The sequence below is a fragment of the Aegilops tauschii genome, chromosome 1 (assembly GCF_002575655.3).
Source record: "Aegilops tauschii subsp. strangulata cultivar AL8/78 chromosome 1, Aet v6.0, whole genome shotgun sequence".
Lineage (NCBI taxonomy): Eukaryota > Viridiplantae > Streptophyta > Magnoliopsida > Poales > Poaceae > Aegilops > Aegilops tauschii.
This window is the reverse complement of record NC_053035.3, coordinates 266617150-266636764: the sequence shown is the minus strand read 5'-3', so window position 1 is coordinate 266636764 and position 19615 is coordinate 266617150. Positions and strand designations below refer to the sequence as shown.

At 45.3% G+C, this 19615-nt stretch overlaps 2 protein-coding genes and 2 long non-coding RNA genes across 10 annotated transcripts; 2 read left to right on the top strand and 2 right to left on the bottom strand.

Annotated features, from left to right (window-relative positions):
* Positions 1–2732: 2732 nt before the first annotated feature.
* On the bottom strand, positions 2733–12583 carry LOC123497780 (uncharacterized). 2 transcript variants are annotated; one of them, XR_006671530.2, is made up of 5 exons: positions 12065–12583; positions 10838–10932; positions 10406–10500; positions 3772–3926; positions 2733–3361 (listed from the first exon to the last, which is right to left on the bottom strand). It is a non-coding gene; the product is annotated as an uncharacterized lncRNA (long non-coding RNA). The 2 variants fall into 2 exon arrangements; XR_006671529.2 differs by having other exon boundaries at positions 3772–4668; positions 12065–12568.
* LOC141021059 (uncharacterized) lies at positions 7940–10398 on the top strand. The gene has a single exon (XM_073495986.1). The coding sequence runs from the start codon at positions 8060–8062 to the stop codon at positions 10310–10312; it is 2253 nt and encodes a 750-aa protein (XP_073352087.1). The 5' UTR covers positions 7940–8059; the 3' UTR covers positions 10313–10398.
* Positions 12584–12610: 27 nt separating the features above from the next.
* Positions 12611–19506, top strand: LOC109778010 (replication protein A 70 kDa DNA-binding subunit A). 6 transcript variants are annotated; one of them, XM_073496003.1, is made up of 16 exons: positions 12611–13036; positions 13126–13274; positions 13354–13419; positions 13487–13612; positions 13696–13829; positions 14067–14142; positions 14219–14523; positions 14601–14787; positions 14858–14989; positions 15056–15297; positions 15382–15457; positions 15534–16902; positions 17470–17733; positions 17837–17904; positions 17979–18454; positions 18534–18552. In XM_073496003.1, exons 7-12 carry the CDS (start codon positions 14447–14449, stop codon positions 15645–15647), a joined length of 828 nt encoding a protein of 275 aa, XP_073352104.1. In that variant the 5' UTR covers positions 12611–13036; positions 13126–13274; positions 13354–13419; positions 13487–13612; positions 13696–13829; positions 14067–14142; positions 14219–14446; the 3' UTR covers positions 15648–16902; positions 17470–17733; positions 17837–17904; positions 17979–18454; positions 18534–18552. The 6 variants fall into 6 exon arrangements, with proteins under 6 accessions (XP_073352104.1, XP_073352102.1, XP_073352091.1 ...); XM_073496001.1 differs by lacking the exon at positions 18534–18552 and having other exon boundaries at positions 17470–17904; positions 17979–18108; positions 18187–18205; XM_073495996.1 differs by lacking the exons at positions 12611–13036; positions 13126–13274; positions 13354–13419; ... (6 more) ...; positions 15056–15297; positions 15382–15457 and adding exons at positions 18739–18863; positions 18957–19028; positions 19145–19506 and having other exon boundaries at positions 15908–16537; positions 16632–16902; positions 17470–17551; ... (2 more) ...; positions 18187–18454; positions 18534–18630.
* LOC141021069 (uncharacterized) lies at positions 15891–17463 on the bottom strand. Its single transcript, XR_012181078.1, has 2 exons — positions 17182–17463; positions 15891–17089 (listed from the first exon to the last, which is right to left on the bottom strand). It is a non-coding gene; the product is annotated as an uncharacterized lncRNA (long non-coding RNA).
* Positions 19507–19615: the final 109 nt, after the last annotated feature.

Sequence of the window (19615 nt, the reverse complement as noted above, 5' to 3'; positions counted from 1 at the left end):
ACAAACAGAGTGTCACTAGTATGCCTCTACTTGACTAGCTCATTGATCAAAGATGGTTATGTTTCCTAGCCATTGACATGAGTTGTCATTTGATTAACGGGATCACATCATTAGGAGAATGATGTGATTGACTTGACCCATTCCGTTAGCTTAGCACTCGATCGTTTAGTATGTTGCTATTGCTTTCTTCATGACTTATACATGTTCCTATGACTATGAGATTATGCAACTCCCGTTTACCGGAGGAACACTTTGTGTGCTACCAAACGACACAACGTAACTGGGTGATTATAAAGGTGCTCTACAGGTGTCTCCGAAGGTACTTGTTGGGTTGGCGTATTTCGAGATTAGGATTTGTCACTTCGATTGTCGGAGAGGTATCTCTGGGCCCACTCGGTAATGGACATCACTATAAGCTTTGCAAGCATTGTAACTAATGAGTTAGTTGCGGGATGATGTATTACAGAACGAGTAAAGAGACTTGCTGGTAACGAGATTGAACTAGGTATTGAGATACCGACGATCGAATCTCGGGCAAGTAACATACCGATGACAAAGGGAACAACGTATGTTGTTATGCGGCTGACCGATAAAGATCTTCGTAGAATATGTGGGAGCCAATATGAGCATCCAGGTTCCGCTATTGGTTATTGACCGGAGACGTGTCTCGGTCATGTCTACATAGTTCTCGAACCCGTAGGGTCCGCACGCTTAAAGTTTCGATGACAGTTATATTATGAGTTTATGAGTTTTGATGTACCGAAGGTTGTTCAGAGTCCCGGATGTGATCACGGACATAACGAGGAGTCTCGAAATGGTCGAGACATGAAGATTGATATATTGGATGACTATATTCGGACACCGGAATGGTTCCAGGGGTTATCGGATATATACCGGAGTACCGGGGGGTTACCGGAACCCCCCGGAGGCTATTGGGCCTCATGGGCCCAATTGGTGGAAGAGGAGAGGCGGCCAAGGGGCAGCCGCGCGCCCCTCCCCCCCAAGTCTGAATTGGACAAGGAGGGGGGGCGGCGCCCCCCCCTTTCCTTTCCCCCTCTCTCCTTCCCTCTCCTCTCCTAGTCCAACAAGGAAAAGGGAGGGAGTCCTACTCCCGGTGGGAGTAGGACTCCTCCTGGCGCGCCTCCTCCTGGCCGGCCGCACCTCCCCCCTTGCTCCTTTATATACGGGGGCAGGGGGCACCCTAGAGACACAACAATTGATTTGATCTTTTAGCCGTGTGCGGTGCCCCCCTCCACCATAGTCCACCTCGATAATACTGTAGCGGTGCTTAGGCGAAGCCCTGCGTCGGTAGAACATCATCATCGTCACCACGCCATCGTGCTGACGAAACTCTCCCTCAACACTCGGCTGGATCGGAGTTCGAGGGACGTCATCGGGCTGAACGTGTGCTGAACTCGGAGGTGCCGTGCGTTCGGTACTTGATCGGTCGGATCGTGAAGACGTACGACTACATCAACCGCGTTGTGCTAACGCTTCCGCTTTCAGTCTACGAGGGTACGTGGACAACACTCTCCCCTCTCGTTGCTATGCATCACCATGATCTTGCGTGTGCGTAGGATTTTTTTTTCAAATTACTACGTTCCCCAACAGAGCCCTCCTCCCAGGCTCCAGTGGTGGCGCACTCAGGCAGTGGCCGGTGCGCCAGGGCTCCTACGGTGGCACTGTTGTCGTGGTTGGTCGCCGAATCTAGGCGGCTAGATCTGGGGCTTTGAAGGCGGTCGAGACAGTGCACAGGTTGTCGGGTGGATTTCTTGGGACGGATCCGGGTGAAAACTTGGTCTTCGGTCGTTGGCCGGAGCCGGTGATGACGATGTCCTTATTATCGTTTCCTTCATGAAGGCATCATCGAGGTGAAGCTCCCAACCCCACCCAATACCTCCGGGGGAAACCCTAGATCAGCTGATCGGATGACGACGACATTCATGTGTCGTTACCCCCTTGGGGGCGGCATTCTTGGAGGGGCACTCGGGCTCAAGGGACCAACGGATGGCTTCTTCGGTGGAGCGGTGTTTATTTCTACATATTCATGGCGGCAGTTCTCGGCGGCATGGAGCAGTGGAGGCTTGGCGTCAGATGTGTGGTGATGGACACGCGCAGGAGGTCGACGTTGTCTGGCGTCGAGGAGGCGTCGATGGCGGAGAGGCCTGACAAGGTCGATGCGTCAGTACATGCTTTGAGGATGGATCGAGGAAAGACTGAGGTGACGGCCCTTTGCAGCGTGTGCATGTGGTACTCACCGAGAGTGCGCCGGACCGGAGTGTTACCCAGTCCTGCCTATGTGGCTTGGATGGGGCATCCGGCGTTAGATGTTAAGCTTTTGTGCGATGTCTGTTTGGTATTTGGCCCGGACATTCGGCACCCCTTCATCAAGAGGATAGGAGTAGCGACAGATGTCGTCTAGATAGTGGCCTCGGGCTTACTGTTGTATTTCTTTGTAAGATCTTTGCGACTAATAAATAATATGTCTGCATGCATCTCCCAGATGCAGAGGCCGAGGGTGATTCCTCCTTTTCTAAAAAAATAGAATATATTGCATGCTTAAGCTCCTATTTTTCATGTTTCTCCTCTTTTTTTACGTGTGTGTGTGCGCGCACGTGTGTGTTTATTTTTTATGTATGTTGACGCGGCAAAGTTGACATGTGCTAACGTGAACGAGCACGAGACATATTGGCTGAAAAACCACACCACGCAAACAATTATACCCCCTTCCCTGTGCAAAAAGATAAGCAATTATACCACTCTGGATCAGGTGTTGAAGTAGTTTCTTCGATTTATCTCTACTATTAAAGGGGGATCGAACGTTTCGTGATGGTTCGACCTCGATCGATACCCCCTCCCTTCGTCGCCCGAACTGCCGCACGCACGCAGCAGCCCACCAACTCAGCCCACGTACGAAAAATCACCAACTCACCGCCCGCAAACAAAACAAAAATACACCAACTCAGCCCACGTATTCTACACACGAACGAAGTCCATGGAACCCCACGATCGCCCCCGCAACCCACGAACGAGGACGAGGTCCATCGACCAAACTTCTTCCCCCCGCCAACGAACGCCAGTTCTTCCTGGCGTACTCTTCCTGGTGTACGAGCTCCATCGAGACGCCAGTTCTTCCTCCTGGCGTCGAGACGCCAGTTCTTCCTGGCGTAAGAGCTCCATCCACACGCGAACGCACGCCGCCAAAACAGAAATGCGAGCTGTGGGAGCTGCAGCCTCTGCTGATCGCCTCGCTCGACGGCTGTTTCTGCGTCATCTCCTGAGCCCGCCTACCGTCTTCTTCCTCTCCGACGGCAAAGGACGGATATCGCCCATCACGCCCTAGGTTTGCCATCCTAGACTCCTGTTCAATACTTCATAATGTTAGTACTCAGATTGCATCTTTAACTTTTACTCCAACTACATTAGCACTTATTCCGCAAAGTTACAAAATCTAATGAGTTATGCGACCTGTTCTGTTCGCACGGTTAAGTTCATATATTGGAGACCCTATTCCGTAAAGAATATTGCCCTGTTCCGTAAAGGATATTGCTAAAGTCCTATAGTATGTCATATCATTTTTGTAATGCAAAAGACTGCAGGTTCATTTTAGTAAGAAGAACATGTGTTGAAACTGTCAAACAAATCTAGGAAATTCTGAAATTGCAGTATAAGATTAGGTAACCTCAGACCATGTTTACTTTTACATCATGGGAACAAACATGCCTCGCGACAGGAATAGTGATAGAAGGAAATACTTTCATTTAAGCTCACCTCCAGAATCCTTTATATTCCAGATTGTCTTTTTCGCACCATGTGGAGACAGACATCTTTCTCTCCACTCCTTCCCCTCCACCTTCATTCTTGTCGCCATGTCTGAGCCCTCTTTTAAAAAATTTGAACTTCTACAAAATCTTGCACTTTATAAACTGAAATATACAAACTTCAGCCGTCAACATATAACAATCATTTTAAAACCATATGCGAAGAACATGTCTATGAAAATGAACAAGTGAGTCCAAAAAGCCTGTTAAATGAGTCACCAGAGGTCATATCATTTTATAATTCAATTCATATAATTTTTTAATGCAAAAATACTGCAGGTTTATTTAAGCTTCTATAGGACAGAAAGATGTCACAGGACAGAGAGCATCTCTATGATAAAGGAAAAAAAGGTATGTGTATGCCAATCACATGTCTGCACATAAGGTATTCAATAAGCTTCACAACTTAACTTACATTAATCTTATCAGTTGTCGAATATGAGAGGACACCCAGATCACAACTCACCAATACACACCGACCACCATCTGATTTTTTCATACGCGAACAAACAGGCACTACTAACTACAGTGTTTCGTCTTCCGATGATGATGACAATGTGCCCACGCAACTGCCTATGATGATTCCTATAGCCGGCAATCTCAAGGCCTTTCAGCCAGTGCCGCATGTGAAAACATCAATCGGTATCGCCCTTACACACGACTTTTTTTCAGTTTGCATTTATACATTTGTTAAAACAAAATGGTTCTTCAGGAAATCATTCTCGTGAAGGCACTTACTATGATCACCATGCATCACTTCGAGGAACAGAGAGAAGCATTGATCATAATATTGGTTCAGACATAGCACTTGGACTCGATACTGAAGACACTGTCCCCGAGCACATTGCTTCAAATGATATCATTAAATCAGATAGAAAACAGAAAAAGGCGAGACCAATATATGGCACGGCGAAATAGATTAACACCTGAACAGAGGGAGGAAATCAATGCACGTTGCAGAGAAGCTAGGAAAAAAACAGAGGAGGAGAGGACTGCCCGTCAAAGAGAAGCCAGGCAACGAATGACACCAGAGGAGAAGCAACAGAGTAACACCCTTAGAAGGGCGGCCTACCAAAATATGTCAGTCCATGACAACCAAGAGACAAACACCCGCCGAAGAACACGTCTGCAAAACAAATCACCTAAGGAGAAGCAGAACATGCTAGCTCAGCGCAAGAAGAGACTCGCGGCTAGGCACAACACCCCTTGCGCTGAATCCATCGCAATGCCGCGCCCTGATGCAGGTACCTTAGCTACACCCAACCTGATGTCGAGCACTCATACGTTGGCATTCAGAGAATCCGAAGCTTCAGCTCCTGCCCCTGCCCCCCGGTTTGCGAGTAAGGCTGGGAACAACTTCGAATCAGACGGTAATCCTTCCATCTTTACTCTACTTGTTCTGTCCATGTGCATTGAACCAGTATATAACGGCTCCACAACGGTGCAGGCGAGTACCTTAGTCATACCCTGGATGATAATGATGCCCCCAACGAACTCATAAATCCCTCGCAACAAACCAATGATCACCAAATAGACGACCAGCAGAATCAAGCCCGGGAGCAGAGGCAGGAGAGCAGAGCACAACGTAGGGCTCGGGAGCAAGCTCAAAAACAAAGTATTACAGCAAGCTCACAAACCTTCTGGTATGCTGTAATACTATGTGGGAAAAGCATACCAGAAGGTGAGAAGTCAGCTTTGCTAGATCGTCGTAATGCAAGCTTTCAAAAAAAGCGGAGGCCTCCAGGCCCAGATGCAAGTGCCTTAGATGTGAACAGAGCAGCAACAAGCTCAGAAGCACCGCCCACAGGAGTTGCTTCACCGGCTTCCTCCCCTTCATCAAGCATGCCATCGTACACCATCGGAACCAATGGTAACCCTCTCATGTTTACTCCCCTCCTGGTGTGCACTCACAATAAAAACCATTACTTACCGGCTCAACAATGTTACAGCTGACATGGAGGCCTTCCTTAGCGGCATCATGGACGAGAATGCACTCTCCGGTGACCTCATGGATGATGAGTACTACCTATTTGCCGGTGAAGGTACTCCGAGGCGCCTTTCGCTGCTCATCCCTCTATATTATTGGTTTATGATGTGCATCCCATCGTGACTTGTTATATCTCCACAATGCGAGCAGCATCCAACACTGATAGCACGGACCTCGATGAGCCCGTAGAATCCTCCAACACGGGACCTATCGACCTAGATCCTTTCGACTATGTCTACTCGAACATCCCAGACAGCACACACATCCTGAAGCATGCGGAAAACTGCGAGCATTGCAAGGCCAAGAAGTTCCAGTACGAGACTGACGGCTTCTGCTGTCGAAACGGGGAGATTGAGCTAGCTGAACCCGAGCCTCTCCCAGAGCTGATGAGGTTATGGTCTAGCGCGGATGCAGACTCTCGGCATTTCCGGGAGAGCATTCGGTTCTTCAACGGGCACTTTGCCTTCACTACCCTTGGCGTCAGCCTAGACAACAACTACACAAACATGAAGTCCGGGGTGTACACGTTTCGGGCACATGGCACTATGTACCACAGGGTGCACTCGTTCGGTCCAAGATCTCGCCCTGAACATCTGCAGTTGTACTTCTACGATGACGATCCCAGCTTAAGCCATCGCAAGGAGGCCACCAAGCAATTGGATCAGCACGTTGTCAGCAAGTTAGTGGACGTCCTCAGGGAAAACCCCTACTCCCAACAGTTTAGGAGTTTGGGTGCCCACAAGGAAAACCTCGAGGAGTACCGGATAGACCTCAACATTGACCAGAAGCTAGACCAACGAAGATATAATAGACCCGTGTCATCCGAGGTGGCTGCGATTTGGGTCGAGGGAAGCGATCTAGCAAACAGGTTCAACCGCAGCATTACACTCTATGGGGACAACAACGAGAAGTATAGTATACATGCCACAGATGGCTGTTATGACCCGCTCTCGTATCCCCTCTTTTTTCCAAGGGGGGAGCTTGGTTGGCATCCAAATATCCCTAAGCACAATGTCCCTTGGGAGGTTGCACAACAACCAAGAGGAAACCGTGATAACGATTCAGGTGCGCCTGGTTGGTATGTCTATATGCCAGAAAAAGTTCTCTATCCTTCCATATGGTACCTAACCTTCTTCTTTCACGTCTTTCCACAGAGGGGAACAGCCGGTTGTGTGTCTCTGTCAGGGACTACTACTGTTACCGGCTAAAAACGCGCCCTGCGATATTCAACCCCATACTACACGGAGCACGCCTGTTTCAGCAGTGGGGTGTCGACATGTTCATCAAGATTGAGGGATGTAGGCTGAAGTGGATCAGGGACCACCAGAGAGAGATACGTGCCGATCTATACCAAGGCCTTGTGGATAGCATCGCGGTTGGGGAGATGCGAGCGAGCGCTGTTGGGAAGAGGATCGTCCTGCCAGGGACGCATCAAGGAAGCAACGGAGACATGAAGCGGAGGCAGATGGATGCCATGGCACTGGTGCAGACATATGGGAAGCCTGACATCTTTTTGACTATGACATGCAATCCTAGCTGGGAGGAGATACTGAATGAGCTGCTTCCTGGCCAGACACCCCAGGACCGACCAGATCTTGTCGCACGCGTGTTCAGGGCCAAGCTGGAGACCATGAAAGAGATGTTGTTCAAAAAGCACATCCTTGGTGTTGTGGTAGCGCATGCGTATGTCGTCGAGTTCTAGAAGAGGGGCCTCCCCCATGCACACTTCCTGCTGATCATGAATTCAAATTATAAACTCGTGGTGCCAGAGCAGTATGACCGCGTCATATCTGCAGAGCTCCCGGACAGGCATAAGTATCCAGAGCTCTATGCCATGGTCGTGAAGCATATGATGCACGGCTCATGTGGCAATCTTAATCCCAAAAATGTGTGCATGCAAGACTTGAAGTGCAAGAGCAAGTACCCACGACCGTTCAACCAGAACACCTTACAGGGGAAGGATTCATACCCGGTTTATCGACGGCGGGACGATGGTCGTCAGGCTAAGATCCGCCGTCAAATGCTGGATAACAGATGGGTCGTGCCTTACAACCCGTATCTGTTGCGGATGTTCAACTGCCACATAAATGTCGAGGTGTGCTCCAGCATCAAGGCCGTCAAGTACCTTTACAAATATGTATACAAGGGTCACGATCGAGCTTCATTCAGCATTGACCAGCCTGACAGCAACGGGGTTGTAGACGAGATTAAAAGGTACGTTGATGCGAGATGGGTTACTCCACCGGAGGCGATGTGGAGGATATTCGGCTTCAACCTTTCTGAGAGTTTCCCGTCAGTCCTACAGTTGCCGCTTCATCTCCCTAATATGAATAGTGTCACATTCAAAGCAGGAGAGGACCTGACCGATGTCGTCGCCCGTGATACTGCATCTAAGTCAATGCTGACAGAGTATTTCCTCGCTAATCAGCAGCACGTGTGGGCTCGGGATATCCTGTACAAGGACTTTCCGGGAAGTTTCACATGGCAGAGACAGAAATACTGGAAGCGGAGAGAAAAGCAGCACCAAGTAGGTCGAATCGTGTCAGCCCATCCAGCCGAGGGGGAGCGGTACTTTCTGCGAGTGCTGCTTAACCACGTTCCAGGCAAGACATCCTTCGAGGACCTGCGGACCGTGGATGGAGTGCTATGTGCTAGCTTCCGTGAGGCTGCCGAGAGATTGGGCCTCATTGAGGCCGACAACACACTTGACGAGTGTCTTACAGAGTCAACACAGTTTGCAATGCCAGCCTCACTCAGGAGGCTCTTTGCAACTATCTTGGTATTCTGCGAGCCAGGTGACGTGCGCGGTCTATGGGATAGGCACCTAGACGCGATGTCTGATGGCTACCATCGAACTCACGCGTGCTCAAAGGCAGTGGAGCAGATGGTGTTGCTTGACATCAGGGGCATGCTACAGTCCATGGGCAAAGACATAGCATTGTTCCCTCTTCCGGGCATCGACGAGACCTATGACACTACTGGAGGTGAGGCCAGAGAAGTCACCGAGGAGTCCGCCATCAAGGTTGACGCGAACGACGCTGATTTGGCGTCCTCGCTAAACCCTGAGCAGAGGCTTGCATATGATGAGATACTGGCAGCAGTTGATGCTGGTGATGGTGGTGTATTCTTTGTCGATGGCCCGGGAGGCACCGGGAAGACCTTCCTATACAGGTCACTTCTCGCAAAGGTTCAAGGCGAGGGCAAGATCGCGCTAGCTACAGCGACGTCAGGCGTCGCGGCTTCCATCATGCCTGGAGGAAGGACAGCCCACTCGAGGTTCAAGATCCCACTCAACATTGAAGATAGGGGGTCGTGCAGCTTCACGAAGCAAAGTGGGACGGCCAAGCTCCTGCACATGTCTTCACTCATCCTATGGGACGAGGCCACCATGACAAAGCGGCAAGCGGTTGAGGCACTAGACAATAGCATGCGGGACATCATAGGACGACGGGACCGACCATTCGGGGGAAAGACAGTCGTGTTCGGTGGGGACTTCAGGCAGGTGCTTCCGGTCGTCAGGAAGGGGTCACGGGGTCAGATAATCAATGCGACCCTACGGAGTTCGTACCTTTGGAACGGCATGCGCCAGCTAAGGCTCGTCACCAACATGAGGGCGCATAACGACCCGTGGTACGCAGATTACTTGCTACGGGTAGGTAACGGGACCGAGGAAACTGACGAGGAAGGCAACATAAGGCTCCCCGAAGATATTTGTGTGCCGCCAACAGGAGACGGCGCTGACCTAGAGAAGCTAATCGACCATGTATTTCCTGCTCTGGACGACAACATGGCTGATCCAAATTACATGACATCTCGAGCGATCCTCTCCACCAAGAACGACAACATTGATAAGATAAATACGCGCATGATAGAGTGCTTCCAGGGCGAAGAGAAGATCTACCACAGTTTTGATAGTGCAGAGGATGATCCACACGGCTACTATGCCCCCGAATTCCTTAATAACCTGACTCCCAACGGGCTGCCTCCGCATGCACTCAAACTAAAGATAAATTGCCCTGTTATACTGTTGAGAAACATTGATCCAGCTAATGGGTTGTGTAACGGCACAAGGCTTGTGGTCCGGGGTTTTCAGAGGAACGCCATTGATGCAGAAATCGTGCTAGGACAACATGCTGGTAGGAGGGTGTTCCTTCCTCGGATACCTCTCTGCCCATCCGATGCCGATATATTCCCTTTCAAGTTCAAGAGGAAGCAGTTCCCTATTAGGCTCAGCTTTGCCATGACAATCAACAAGGCGCGAGGGCAGACCATCCCAATTGTGGGGGTGTACCTACCGGACCCGGTTTTCTCTCACGGTCAGCTCTACGTCGCATTGTCTAGAGCCACAGCGAAGAGGAACATTAAGATTCTCGCCATCAAGGACAATGGCAAGGGTAAGGGCAAGGGTAAGGAAGAAAGCAAGAATTCAAAGAAGCGAAAAAGATCTGAGCCCTTATTAACGACCATGAAGAACATAGTGTACAAGGAAGTCCTTAGCACATGAAGTCACCGGATCAAATTATAGCAAGTCAAGGTAAAGTATGTTCATTTCTGCATTACAACCACATAACTATTGTAGATTTTAATGCACACTAACCTGAGTTTGTTGCTGTGTAGTACTCAGGCATAGTCAGTCTTCAGAAACCATGAGTATTCCTTTCGCGACATCTGCCCGTCCTGTACCTGTTTAAGCTGGAAATAACAAGAGACAGCGTGAAATTTCAAACAGATGCAGGAGGAAGATGTTTGGATAGTGACTTGCTAAAGAAGAACAAAAATAATAAGGTGTCGTATTTCTTTCTAATGCATATGTTCTTTAATATGGTCAAAACCTGTGGCATCTAATCTCATATATAGCAATATAAAAACTGACTTAAATTTCAATTGCATAGAATCTCTTGTTAGAAATACATGGACAAGGAACTATGTATCTGATAATTAATGAAGAACCCAAGCTGAGTGAAGCCATCAGTGATCTCCTCATATCTCTACTATCTCAACTATTATGTAGATTTTAATGCACACTAACCTGAGTTTGTTGCTGTGTAGTACTCAGGCATAGTCAGTCTTCAGAAACCATGAGTATTCCTTTCGCGACATCTGCCCGTCCTGTACCTGTTTAAGCTGGAAATAACAAGAGACAGCGTGAAATTTCAAACAGATGCAGGAGGAAGATGTTTGGATAGTGACTTGCTAAAGAAGAACAAAAATACTAAGGTGTCGTATTTCTTTCTAATGCATATGTTCTTTAATATGGTCAAAACCTGTGGCATCTAATCTCATATATAGCAATATAAAAACTGACTTAAATTTCAATTGCATAGAATCTCTTGTTAGAAATACATGGACAAGGAACTATGTATCTGATAATTAATGAAGAACCCAAGCTAAGTGAAGCCATCAGTGATCTCCTCATATCTCTACTATCTCAACTATTAAAGGATGAGTTTTTCTAGGCGACAGATACTTCGATATGAAGAAAAGGAACATAATCTGTTGATCTGCTTTTTTCTGTACCTCTCTGATAAGATTTAGCACGCAGCTGTCCTTAATTTCTAACACGTTCTTAAACATCAATTTCAGGCCTCAAAATTCAATGAAGAAGGTGATTCCAAAGTACCATGTACAGGATTAGAAACATCAACCTTAAGCTATTTGCCAAAAGATGCAGACCAAGCTTTGCATTCGATTTTTACAAATGGTACATTAGTATGACTGTCACCATTGTAGAGTACTGACTTTTATGTCAGGTTACCTTGCATAAATCTGTATGATTCTGACATTGTGTTTGGCTTTGTTGAAATGCATTGTGGGTCTGTACAATTCGAAATTTGGTCAGGATTGGCAGATCGAATCTCTAGGAAGAGGAAGCTAGCCTCCTTGACCACAGTTCTTTGCCTGTTCTACTAAAACCAAGTTTTACTAATTCTGTCCCTAAAAAAACTATAATTTTGGGTACGCTAACAAATTTCATGTGGTTAGCCCTTTAAACGAGTTTATGGGAAACAGAATTGGCAGAAAGTCCGTATCCAATCCAAACAACCCCAAGAAAGGTTTAATCCTCATCTCACTAAATAAACAACCTTATCCTAACCGTATACCGATACTACACATCTAGCTAGCCTTATATATAGGAGAGATTCAATCAACCTCCAGTTTTTTGCTTCACCGGCGGTGCCAATCCAACAGACCTACCAATGCAGAACGCGGAGGGAGAGAGGGGAGTCGACCGTGACAAGGTAAGATTCGTGAGCACCTTCATCCTGATGCACAGGGAGGGGAGCAGAGCTCGGTGGCGAAGAGAAGCCGTCGACGTCGTGGTGCACCACGGAATCCACTCCTGCTCGTACTCCGCCCATCCGGGCGAGCACGGCTTGTTGCAGGGTCTCCTCGGGCTGCACGGCGCGCGCCGGTCGCCGGGCGTTGCCAGCAGAAGATTCCGACCGGCGTGTCGGGGCAGGGGGCGCTGCGCGGTGGATGCCGCCGCCCAGCCTGCGCGCGCGTCCGCGAGAGCCCTGCCCGGCGGATCTCGCCGGACACCAGGGAGTGATGGGAGTGGGTGTGGGATGCTCGCGAGGGCGCAGCCAGGCCGTAAGAATGGTTCGGAGGCGGGGGGATGGGAGGTTGGGCCAGGGATTGGTTCCTCGCCTCGCACCGTCGCGCCCCGTGCGGATGCGCCCCATGACGCGCCGGCGGCTGCACAGGGGAGCTGGGTAGGTGGTAGCTGAAGGGAAAAGGGCTAAGCGGTGAGGAGAGAGTGAGACTGAGAGTCACAGCTGCACTTCCTTGGTTCCTAAATACGAAGTATTTTTTTTTTTTTGAGATTTTAATAAAAGACTACATACAGATGTATAAGACATACTTTAGAGTGTAGAATCACTCATTTCGCTTCCTCTGTAGTCGACGTTTGAACCGAGGTATTTAAGAACGGAAGGAGTAGAACCAAGGTATTTAGACAGTCTGTCACTGCTATCAAATTTCTTAGATGTTTGTCTTTTTAATCTTTTATTTTGCATGTTGCATATGAATTATTATACTATTCCTGAAAAAATATGGCAGAACTATATTTAATTCATATATTTCACTTTGCAGAAAGTGCCACTGACAGATATGGATATTGTTAACCATGAAAAAGAACCTATCAACAAGATCGATGTGCAGATAGAAATAATAGCAAATTCGCGTCATAACAAACCAAGAAGATCAAATACAAATATTACACCACAAGGTATTTACTTTCACAGTGATTATCAACCTTATCATTTCATTGGCCTTTTTTATATGTAACTAATTTGGCTTCATGTTGTCCCATGACAGATTATATTTGCACAGCGGACGATATTTCCATTATTAAATCAATCATGTCCTTACATGAAAAAACGAAGTTGGTGCACATCAATGATGCATTATTAACGAACGCTGAGATGAGATGCCTTACGCATGATGATGTGTTTTTGCATGATGATGTAAGTCAAACCACACAAACTCTCATAATTAAACATCAGTGTCTCAAAATTTAAATGTATTATATCTTTGAAATTATAGGTAATAAATGCATACATATACTGCATAAGTGCCCAGGAGCATCTGCAAAATAGAGCGGATGGAAAGGTACACATAGCAAGCACATCTTTTTACCTGAAAGTGGTTACGTGTTATATAATATTTATTACTTCAGGTATTCCTTCCAATTAACATCAGAAAATGCCACTGGTATCTATCAGTAATCAATGCGAAGAAACGAGAGATACAGGTACTGGACTCGCTTGGAGTTGGAATGGGCCGCAGTGACCTCACTATGACGGTAAATGTCTGCTTATTGTGTTTTCCTCTATACATTACATTCTCTTTGCTCTAATATGTAGTGACAATTTTTCCATTTAATAGTTACAAGGACTTGACAAGCATCTAAAAACCGCATGTGATATGCCGGAGTTTAAGAGAGGTGATAGGTAGCAGGACCTCGATATTATGAATTGGACAGTCGTAGACAAGTTCCAAGAGCCAATCCAAACAGATAGGTATGATGAACACATCTCATAATCTGAACTGAATTATAGAGAAATTTATGATAGAATAGTAAGTCTTGTGAAAACATTATTGATGCAAAAAATATGGTCTTATTTGTTAGCCAAAACATTGAGGTAATAGATATACATTGGACAATAAATGGAGACATGTACAATCAACATTATTACTTGTTTAAATACTTTATTTATATTGAGATGAAAGCCTAAAGAAATATTTTGATATTGTAGCGCGTCATGTGGATTGTTTATGTTAAATTGTATGGAGTATTGGACTGGAGATATTTTGTCTGATAATTTCACTCAGGTATCTCTTTTTTCTTAATAGCAGATTTCATCTCAATGGTGCTTTTTAACAAATTATTTTTAATTACTATATGTAGGAGGACACGAAAGAATTTTGACGAAAATTAGCTGTCATATTGTTGGAGACAGAACTTAATAAGTTAAAAGGAAGTCCAATATATTATCGGACTGACAATGAAGAAAATGTATCTGACAATGAAGAAAATGTATTTGATTCTGATGTTGAGTTTCTGAAGGACCGAAAGCGTAAGCGGCAAGATTCACATGATGGAGCCGAAGACAAAAGCCCCCTTCGGAACCCCATCATGGCCGCGGACCCGCAAGATTTAGTTGATGAACTATGCAACCACATCATGTCAATTAATGATGCTACTTCCTTGGAGTAAGGAGCATGTCTAAGAAGTATAAAGTTTCAATATACACTATTACAATGTTACAATTATTAACTGTTATCTACAGGAAGGAGTGGGTGCGAAGTTCTAAACCCCATCCGATAGGATTAAGTCTTAGAAGGATCCAAGGTATACTCCGCAGGGACCAGCCGTTGGACATTGATTGTTTCAACATGGCTATACGTATACTTGCAAGTGACGATGCCTTACTGAAAAGAGATCCTCCCGTGCGCTTTATGGATCTACAATTTTATGTAAGTCACCGCACATCACAAATTATTATTATCATTGTCACCATCATGTTCCTTAACCATTTTTACCCAGACGGCCGTGATTGAAGCTGCCCTCGCTTCCGCACGAGATTTAGATTCGCGGGTACAGCCAGATATTCAGGCGCTAGCATCATTGCTTCGTAGCTCGACTGAGATAGACCACACCATCTCATCATGCAATTGGGTAAGTTTGGTCTATTTTATATGGTAGTCGTGATTAACATTTGTTCTAAATGAGTGTTACTTGTAGATATTGCTTCCTCATGCATTCCTCGGCTACTTCATCTTGTTCGCAATCGACAAACATGCCCGTCAAGTATCTATTTTGGACCCACTTATTCCGTCCTTATCTTCAGAGAGATATGCATTAAAATTTCAGAGGGTTGCATTCTACCTGAATGATGCACTCGAATTAGCACAACCGGGTTGGAAGTCTGATACATTTTTCTGGCCACGTAAATCACCAATTGATGTTCCGACGAGCGTAGACCGGTAAGTTACTCTGAAAATCAATATGCACATTTTATATTTATTGTCATAACCTCCCAAGATAATGATAGGTGTATTCATCTACAGGGATGAATCTGGTTATTTTGTTTTCAATTTTATGCTCTCATGGCATGGTAACAAATTTGTTCGTCCAATTTGCACGGTGTGTATTCTATATTACACGTTCATAAAAAGTTTGAAGCGAAATTGCATACTAACATCATACATTGCACATGCAGGATGGTTATCAGTTGAGAAAGAATTTGTTGATACACTTGCTCGAGTATCATGCGAATGAAGCTGAAGACAATACCCCGTATGATGTACGAGAAATTCTCAAGTGCCTGAAGTAGGAAGTTAATAAGAGATAATAAACTGGACTTGATCTCTACGCATCGGTAGTCAGACTATAGTTTCATTTTATCAGAATTTATTTGTTCATCTCCATGGATTTGTTTTCCGTATTTGCCATATGTTGTGGCTATTTATTTATAAGCTTTTGCGATGCAATATGTATTGGAGGGGGAAAAAGTTGAGCTTCATCTGAAGACAGATGCACTCATTATCTTATTTTCAATTTTATGCTCTCTGGGATGGTAACAAATATATGCAAAGGCATGTAAATTTCTTTCCCTCTGTTATAAAATCTCGGTCGGTATCTACCGACACAATATTTACTCTTCGAAAAAAAGTCTTGGGCAATATGCACTTAGCCTACGAATCGCCCCCAAAATGCAAAGAAAAAACGAAACAGCTTCACGCACGATACTTGTGCCCGACCTGTGCACGACAAGCAAATCCAGTGACTACTGCTGTTCTCAGTCGTGTAAGCATGTGCGGCTGGATTCCATCGTCGTTTAGCTATCGTGTAATTTTTGTCGTGTGTATAGCACCTCTCAGGAAAAAAAGACTCGGCCTGCGAACCGATTAAAAAAAGTGGAACTGTTTCCTCCCCCGGACGAGAGACCAACAAGCCCGTCCGCCGTCGCATGGCGATACGCGTCCCGGTCCGCCGCTCCAAGCCGATCTGCTTCCCCGTCCGCCGCCGCAGGCCGATCTGCTTCCCCTCCGCCGCGGCACCTCTTTCCCCGCCCACCCCCTTTACCCCCCCTCCCCGATTTCCTCCATGGCAACTAACGGTCAGCTCGAAACTGGCAACCGCCGGTCAGCGTTGCTATGTGATCGTGGAGCTCGTCGATGGTGGAGCTATGGCAGTTATCTCCCCACCCCGCATGATAAAAAGGTGCAAACCTCCCTTGTCTTCAGTTCTCCCTCATTCTCTCTTCCTTTTTACTCGTCGGGCCACCGCTGCCGTCTTCACCTCGCGCCGGCATCAGCAGCGGCAGTGGAGCGGACGACGGCTTCGTGCCTGCCCTCGGTGCGTGGTGAAGGGGCGGTGGCGGTCGACGTGATTCGGCTGGGTGCGCGCGACACCGCGTGTGGCGCTGCTCCGACTCGCGGTGCGTGGACCAGGCCAGACTCGCCGCATTCCGGTCACGACGCGCATCCAGCTCTACTGCAACTGCCGCTTTTTATCATCCACGGTCACCTGCGACATTCCACATACAGGCCAGGTCTAAACAGAGAAGTTACCTGCCACACAACAAGGTAACATACATTCCCGCCAATCAGTTTCTTTGGATGTAATGGAAACAAATAATGCATGAGAGAGATATGGAGCTCAGCTCTTTCCTTTAGCAATCTATGCTTCTCCAAGTAAATCCTTGCATCTTAGAGGCTTGAACCAACGTTGCTTCATTTCTTGATAGCAGTTTTCTTTTAAATATTATACTACCTGAATGCCCGTGGTTCAGTTGTTATATTCATACTATGCATACATAAATTCAGCCATTAAAAAAATTAATCTGAGAGCCAGCATGTGCATACCTTAACAATTATTCATTGATTCTTCCCGCTAAGCTTTATTAGCTGCAAGTGAAATGGTGGGAGAGCACTCGTCGCCATGGCCGAATCTAGCGACAAAAGAACAATTTTCACTTCTCAAAGAGCAATTTTCACTTCTCAAAGATGTTCTTTTACTTTGGCAGCTGCAGGCCACATATATATTAGTAGTCCTGTTGTACAACTTTGATGAATTTTCCTTTTCCAAGTTATTGTTGGTCCAGTTATTGGCCTCTCTAAAAACATTTGTTTTCACATGTCCTTTGCTCCCAGGAAATCTGGTTCAAGCTCTACTGTTGTTTTATAGGAGGAAGTTGGAGGCGGCATTCGAAAATCCAGCAAGTTCTTCTTCTGGGTATGAAAAAAAAAATGACTATAGATTTCGTGGTCTGCCATTGCTTTTCTATTTCTTTGTGTTCTTATTGTATCGGATGGCATGATTGACATCTATTTCAAAAAGTCCATATACTTCAGCAATTGACAGATTTTGCTATCATACAAGTCAATAACAATAGGCATCGATTGCAAACTTTAGAGGTACTATGCATGTGTGTTAGAATTTTATTGATTTGTATCTATCCTTATTGCCACTCTATTGCTTCCAAATTTAAATGTGACATATTTTGTTAAACTGTATTAGATGGCGCCAATTAATCTTAGACGTCAGCGAACATTTGCAAACTTCACAAAAAACCCAGTTGAGCCTAGGTAAGTTTAACATGCTTTCTCATATTTGAAAGAAAAGGAAAACCCTGTTAGCTAATTTAAGCTATTTGTTATAGATTCATAGACTTCGACGGCATCGAATATTCTGATACATTCAGAACTTGTAGCATCTGCGTGAGGGTAGATGTCAAATTCCCGGTTAATCCGAGTGGTGATAAGCTTCACTTCATTCTTATGGACAAAACTGTAAGTCTCAAGCATGTTAGATTGCTAAAATAGACATTTGTTTTATCATCATCTAACATTTCCTAAAACAATTCTAAGGGTGCCAAAATCGAGGCTATAGTTGCCGGAAAAGATTTAGTGAATAGATTCAATATTACATTGCACATGGGTCGTAAGTACATCATTCATGGTGTTACTATGCGGCCTAACTTTGAAGAACTGGAGTGTAGATACATTCAACACACATATGAGTGTTCCTTCAACGCAAGGACATTTGTTGAGTCTCTCTCACTTCAATTTCCAACATATCCCAAGCATTTGATGCCGTTCCAAGAAGTTCAGAGGTGTCCAAGAAACACTTTCGTAGGTATGCATTCAAGCATATAATACTTACTAACATAGAGATAATCTTGGTATATAATTTTGACTAATGATAATTGACCCAGACATAATTGGCATAGTCGTTCATTATGATGGACATGAACGCATTGGGGGATACCCAGGTGCTGAAATACATAGAGAGGTCACCTTCATGGATATGTGGTATGTGTAGTTGGTACATAATAGTTCCAACTCTTTTATACCGAATAATCGAAATTAGTTCAAAAAGTCCTTGACATGGTTACCATTTTAAAAAATTCCACATTGTAGGGGCAAACTTATAGTTTTTGGGATTTGGGGTGGCAACTTGATTCAGAACTCATATAGGTGGTCAACAACTGAAGGCAATAAATCTATTGTCCTTGCCACTATGCTTCGTAAGGATTGCAAATACGGTAATTGAAGCATCTATACCAATACATGTATTGCATATTCTAAGGAAGTGTATTGTTATGTCAACCTAAATATTTTTTTTATCTTGGCAATAGGAAATCTGGAAACTTCAAATTACACCACCCTTGCATTCAACCCGGATCATACTGCAGCACGCGCACTTGATGGTGAGTAGTTATGACTTAATATCAACTAAAAATCAATTACTTACGATTGTTATTAACATATGTAGACAAATTTTAAATATTATTAAATGCAACATTTATAATATATATTTTTGCAGATATTCGCCAGAAAATAATAGGTGGGTTGATTGATATGAAGTTTGTTCAGCAATTTATTGAGTGGAGGTGGGCTTTCCTAGCAAGCGAGTTGTCTACAAAGGATCCCGACACAGGATGTATACAAAGAAAGCTCGGCGCATGTAGTAGAGATAGTAGACATTGGTTATGCCTATTATGCATGATTGTGTGTTTCAATTTGTAAGTGTAGTTATCACGTACTTGGTTTGTATGTACTATGTAGGTGACTGTTTCGTCATATTTGTTTGTGTCTATGGTGTTTTAAGGGATGTGCTAATTTCACGGATGATTTAGTTATTATCTACATTTAAATACAAGTTTGTCCATGTTCATAGATTTTGAATTACCTATGACATTGTTTTTTTGTCAAAATATATTCTATAAAAAGCACTCATTTAAAATATCCAAGTCCATGCTATCACTTTGTCGAGTAATCTTTTCACATCATATAC

What these genes read in the sequence shown, in the direction of transcription:
- LOC141021059 (XM_073495986.1), top strand. Translation starts at nt 8,060, where the DNA reads ATGTGGAGGATATTCGGCTTCAACCTTTCTGAGAGTTTCCCGTCAGTC.
- LOC109778010 (XM_073495990.1), top strand. Translation starts at nt 17,837, where the DNA reads ATGGCGCCAATTAATCTTAGACGTCAGCGAACATTTGCAAACTTCACA. An exon ending in TCCAAGAAACACTTTCGTAG is followed by an intron (nt 18,455 to 18,533) that starts GTATGCATTCAA and finishes TAATTGACCCAG; the next exon opens with ACATAATTGGCATAGTCGTT. An exon ending in GTCACCTTCATGGATATGTG is followed by an intron (nt 18,631 to 18,738) that starts GTATGTGTAGTT and finishes TCCACATTGTAG; the next exon opens with GGGCAAACTTATAGTTTTTG.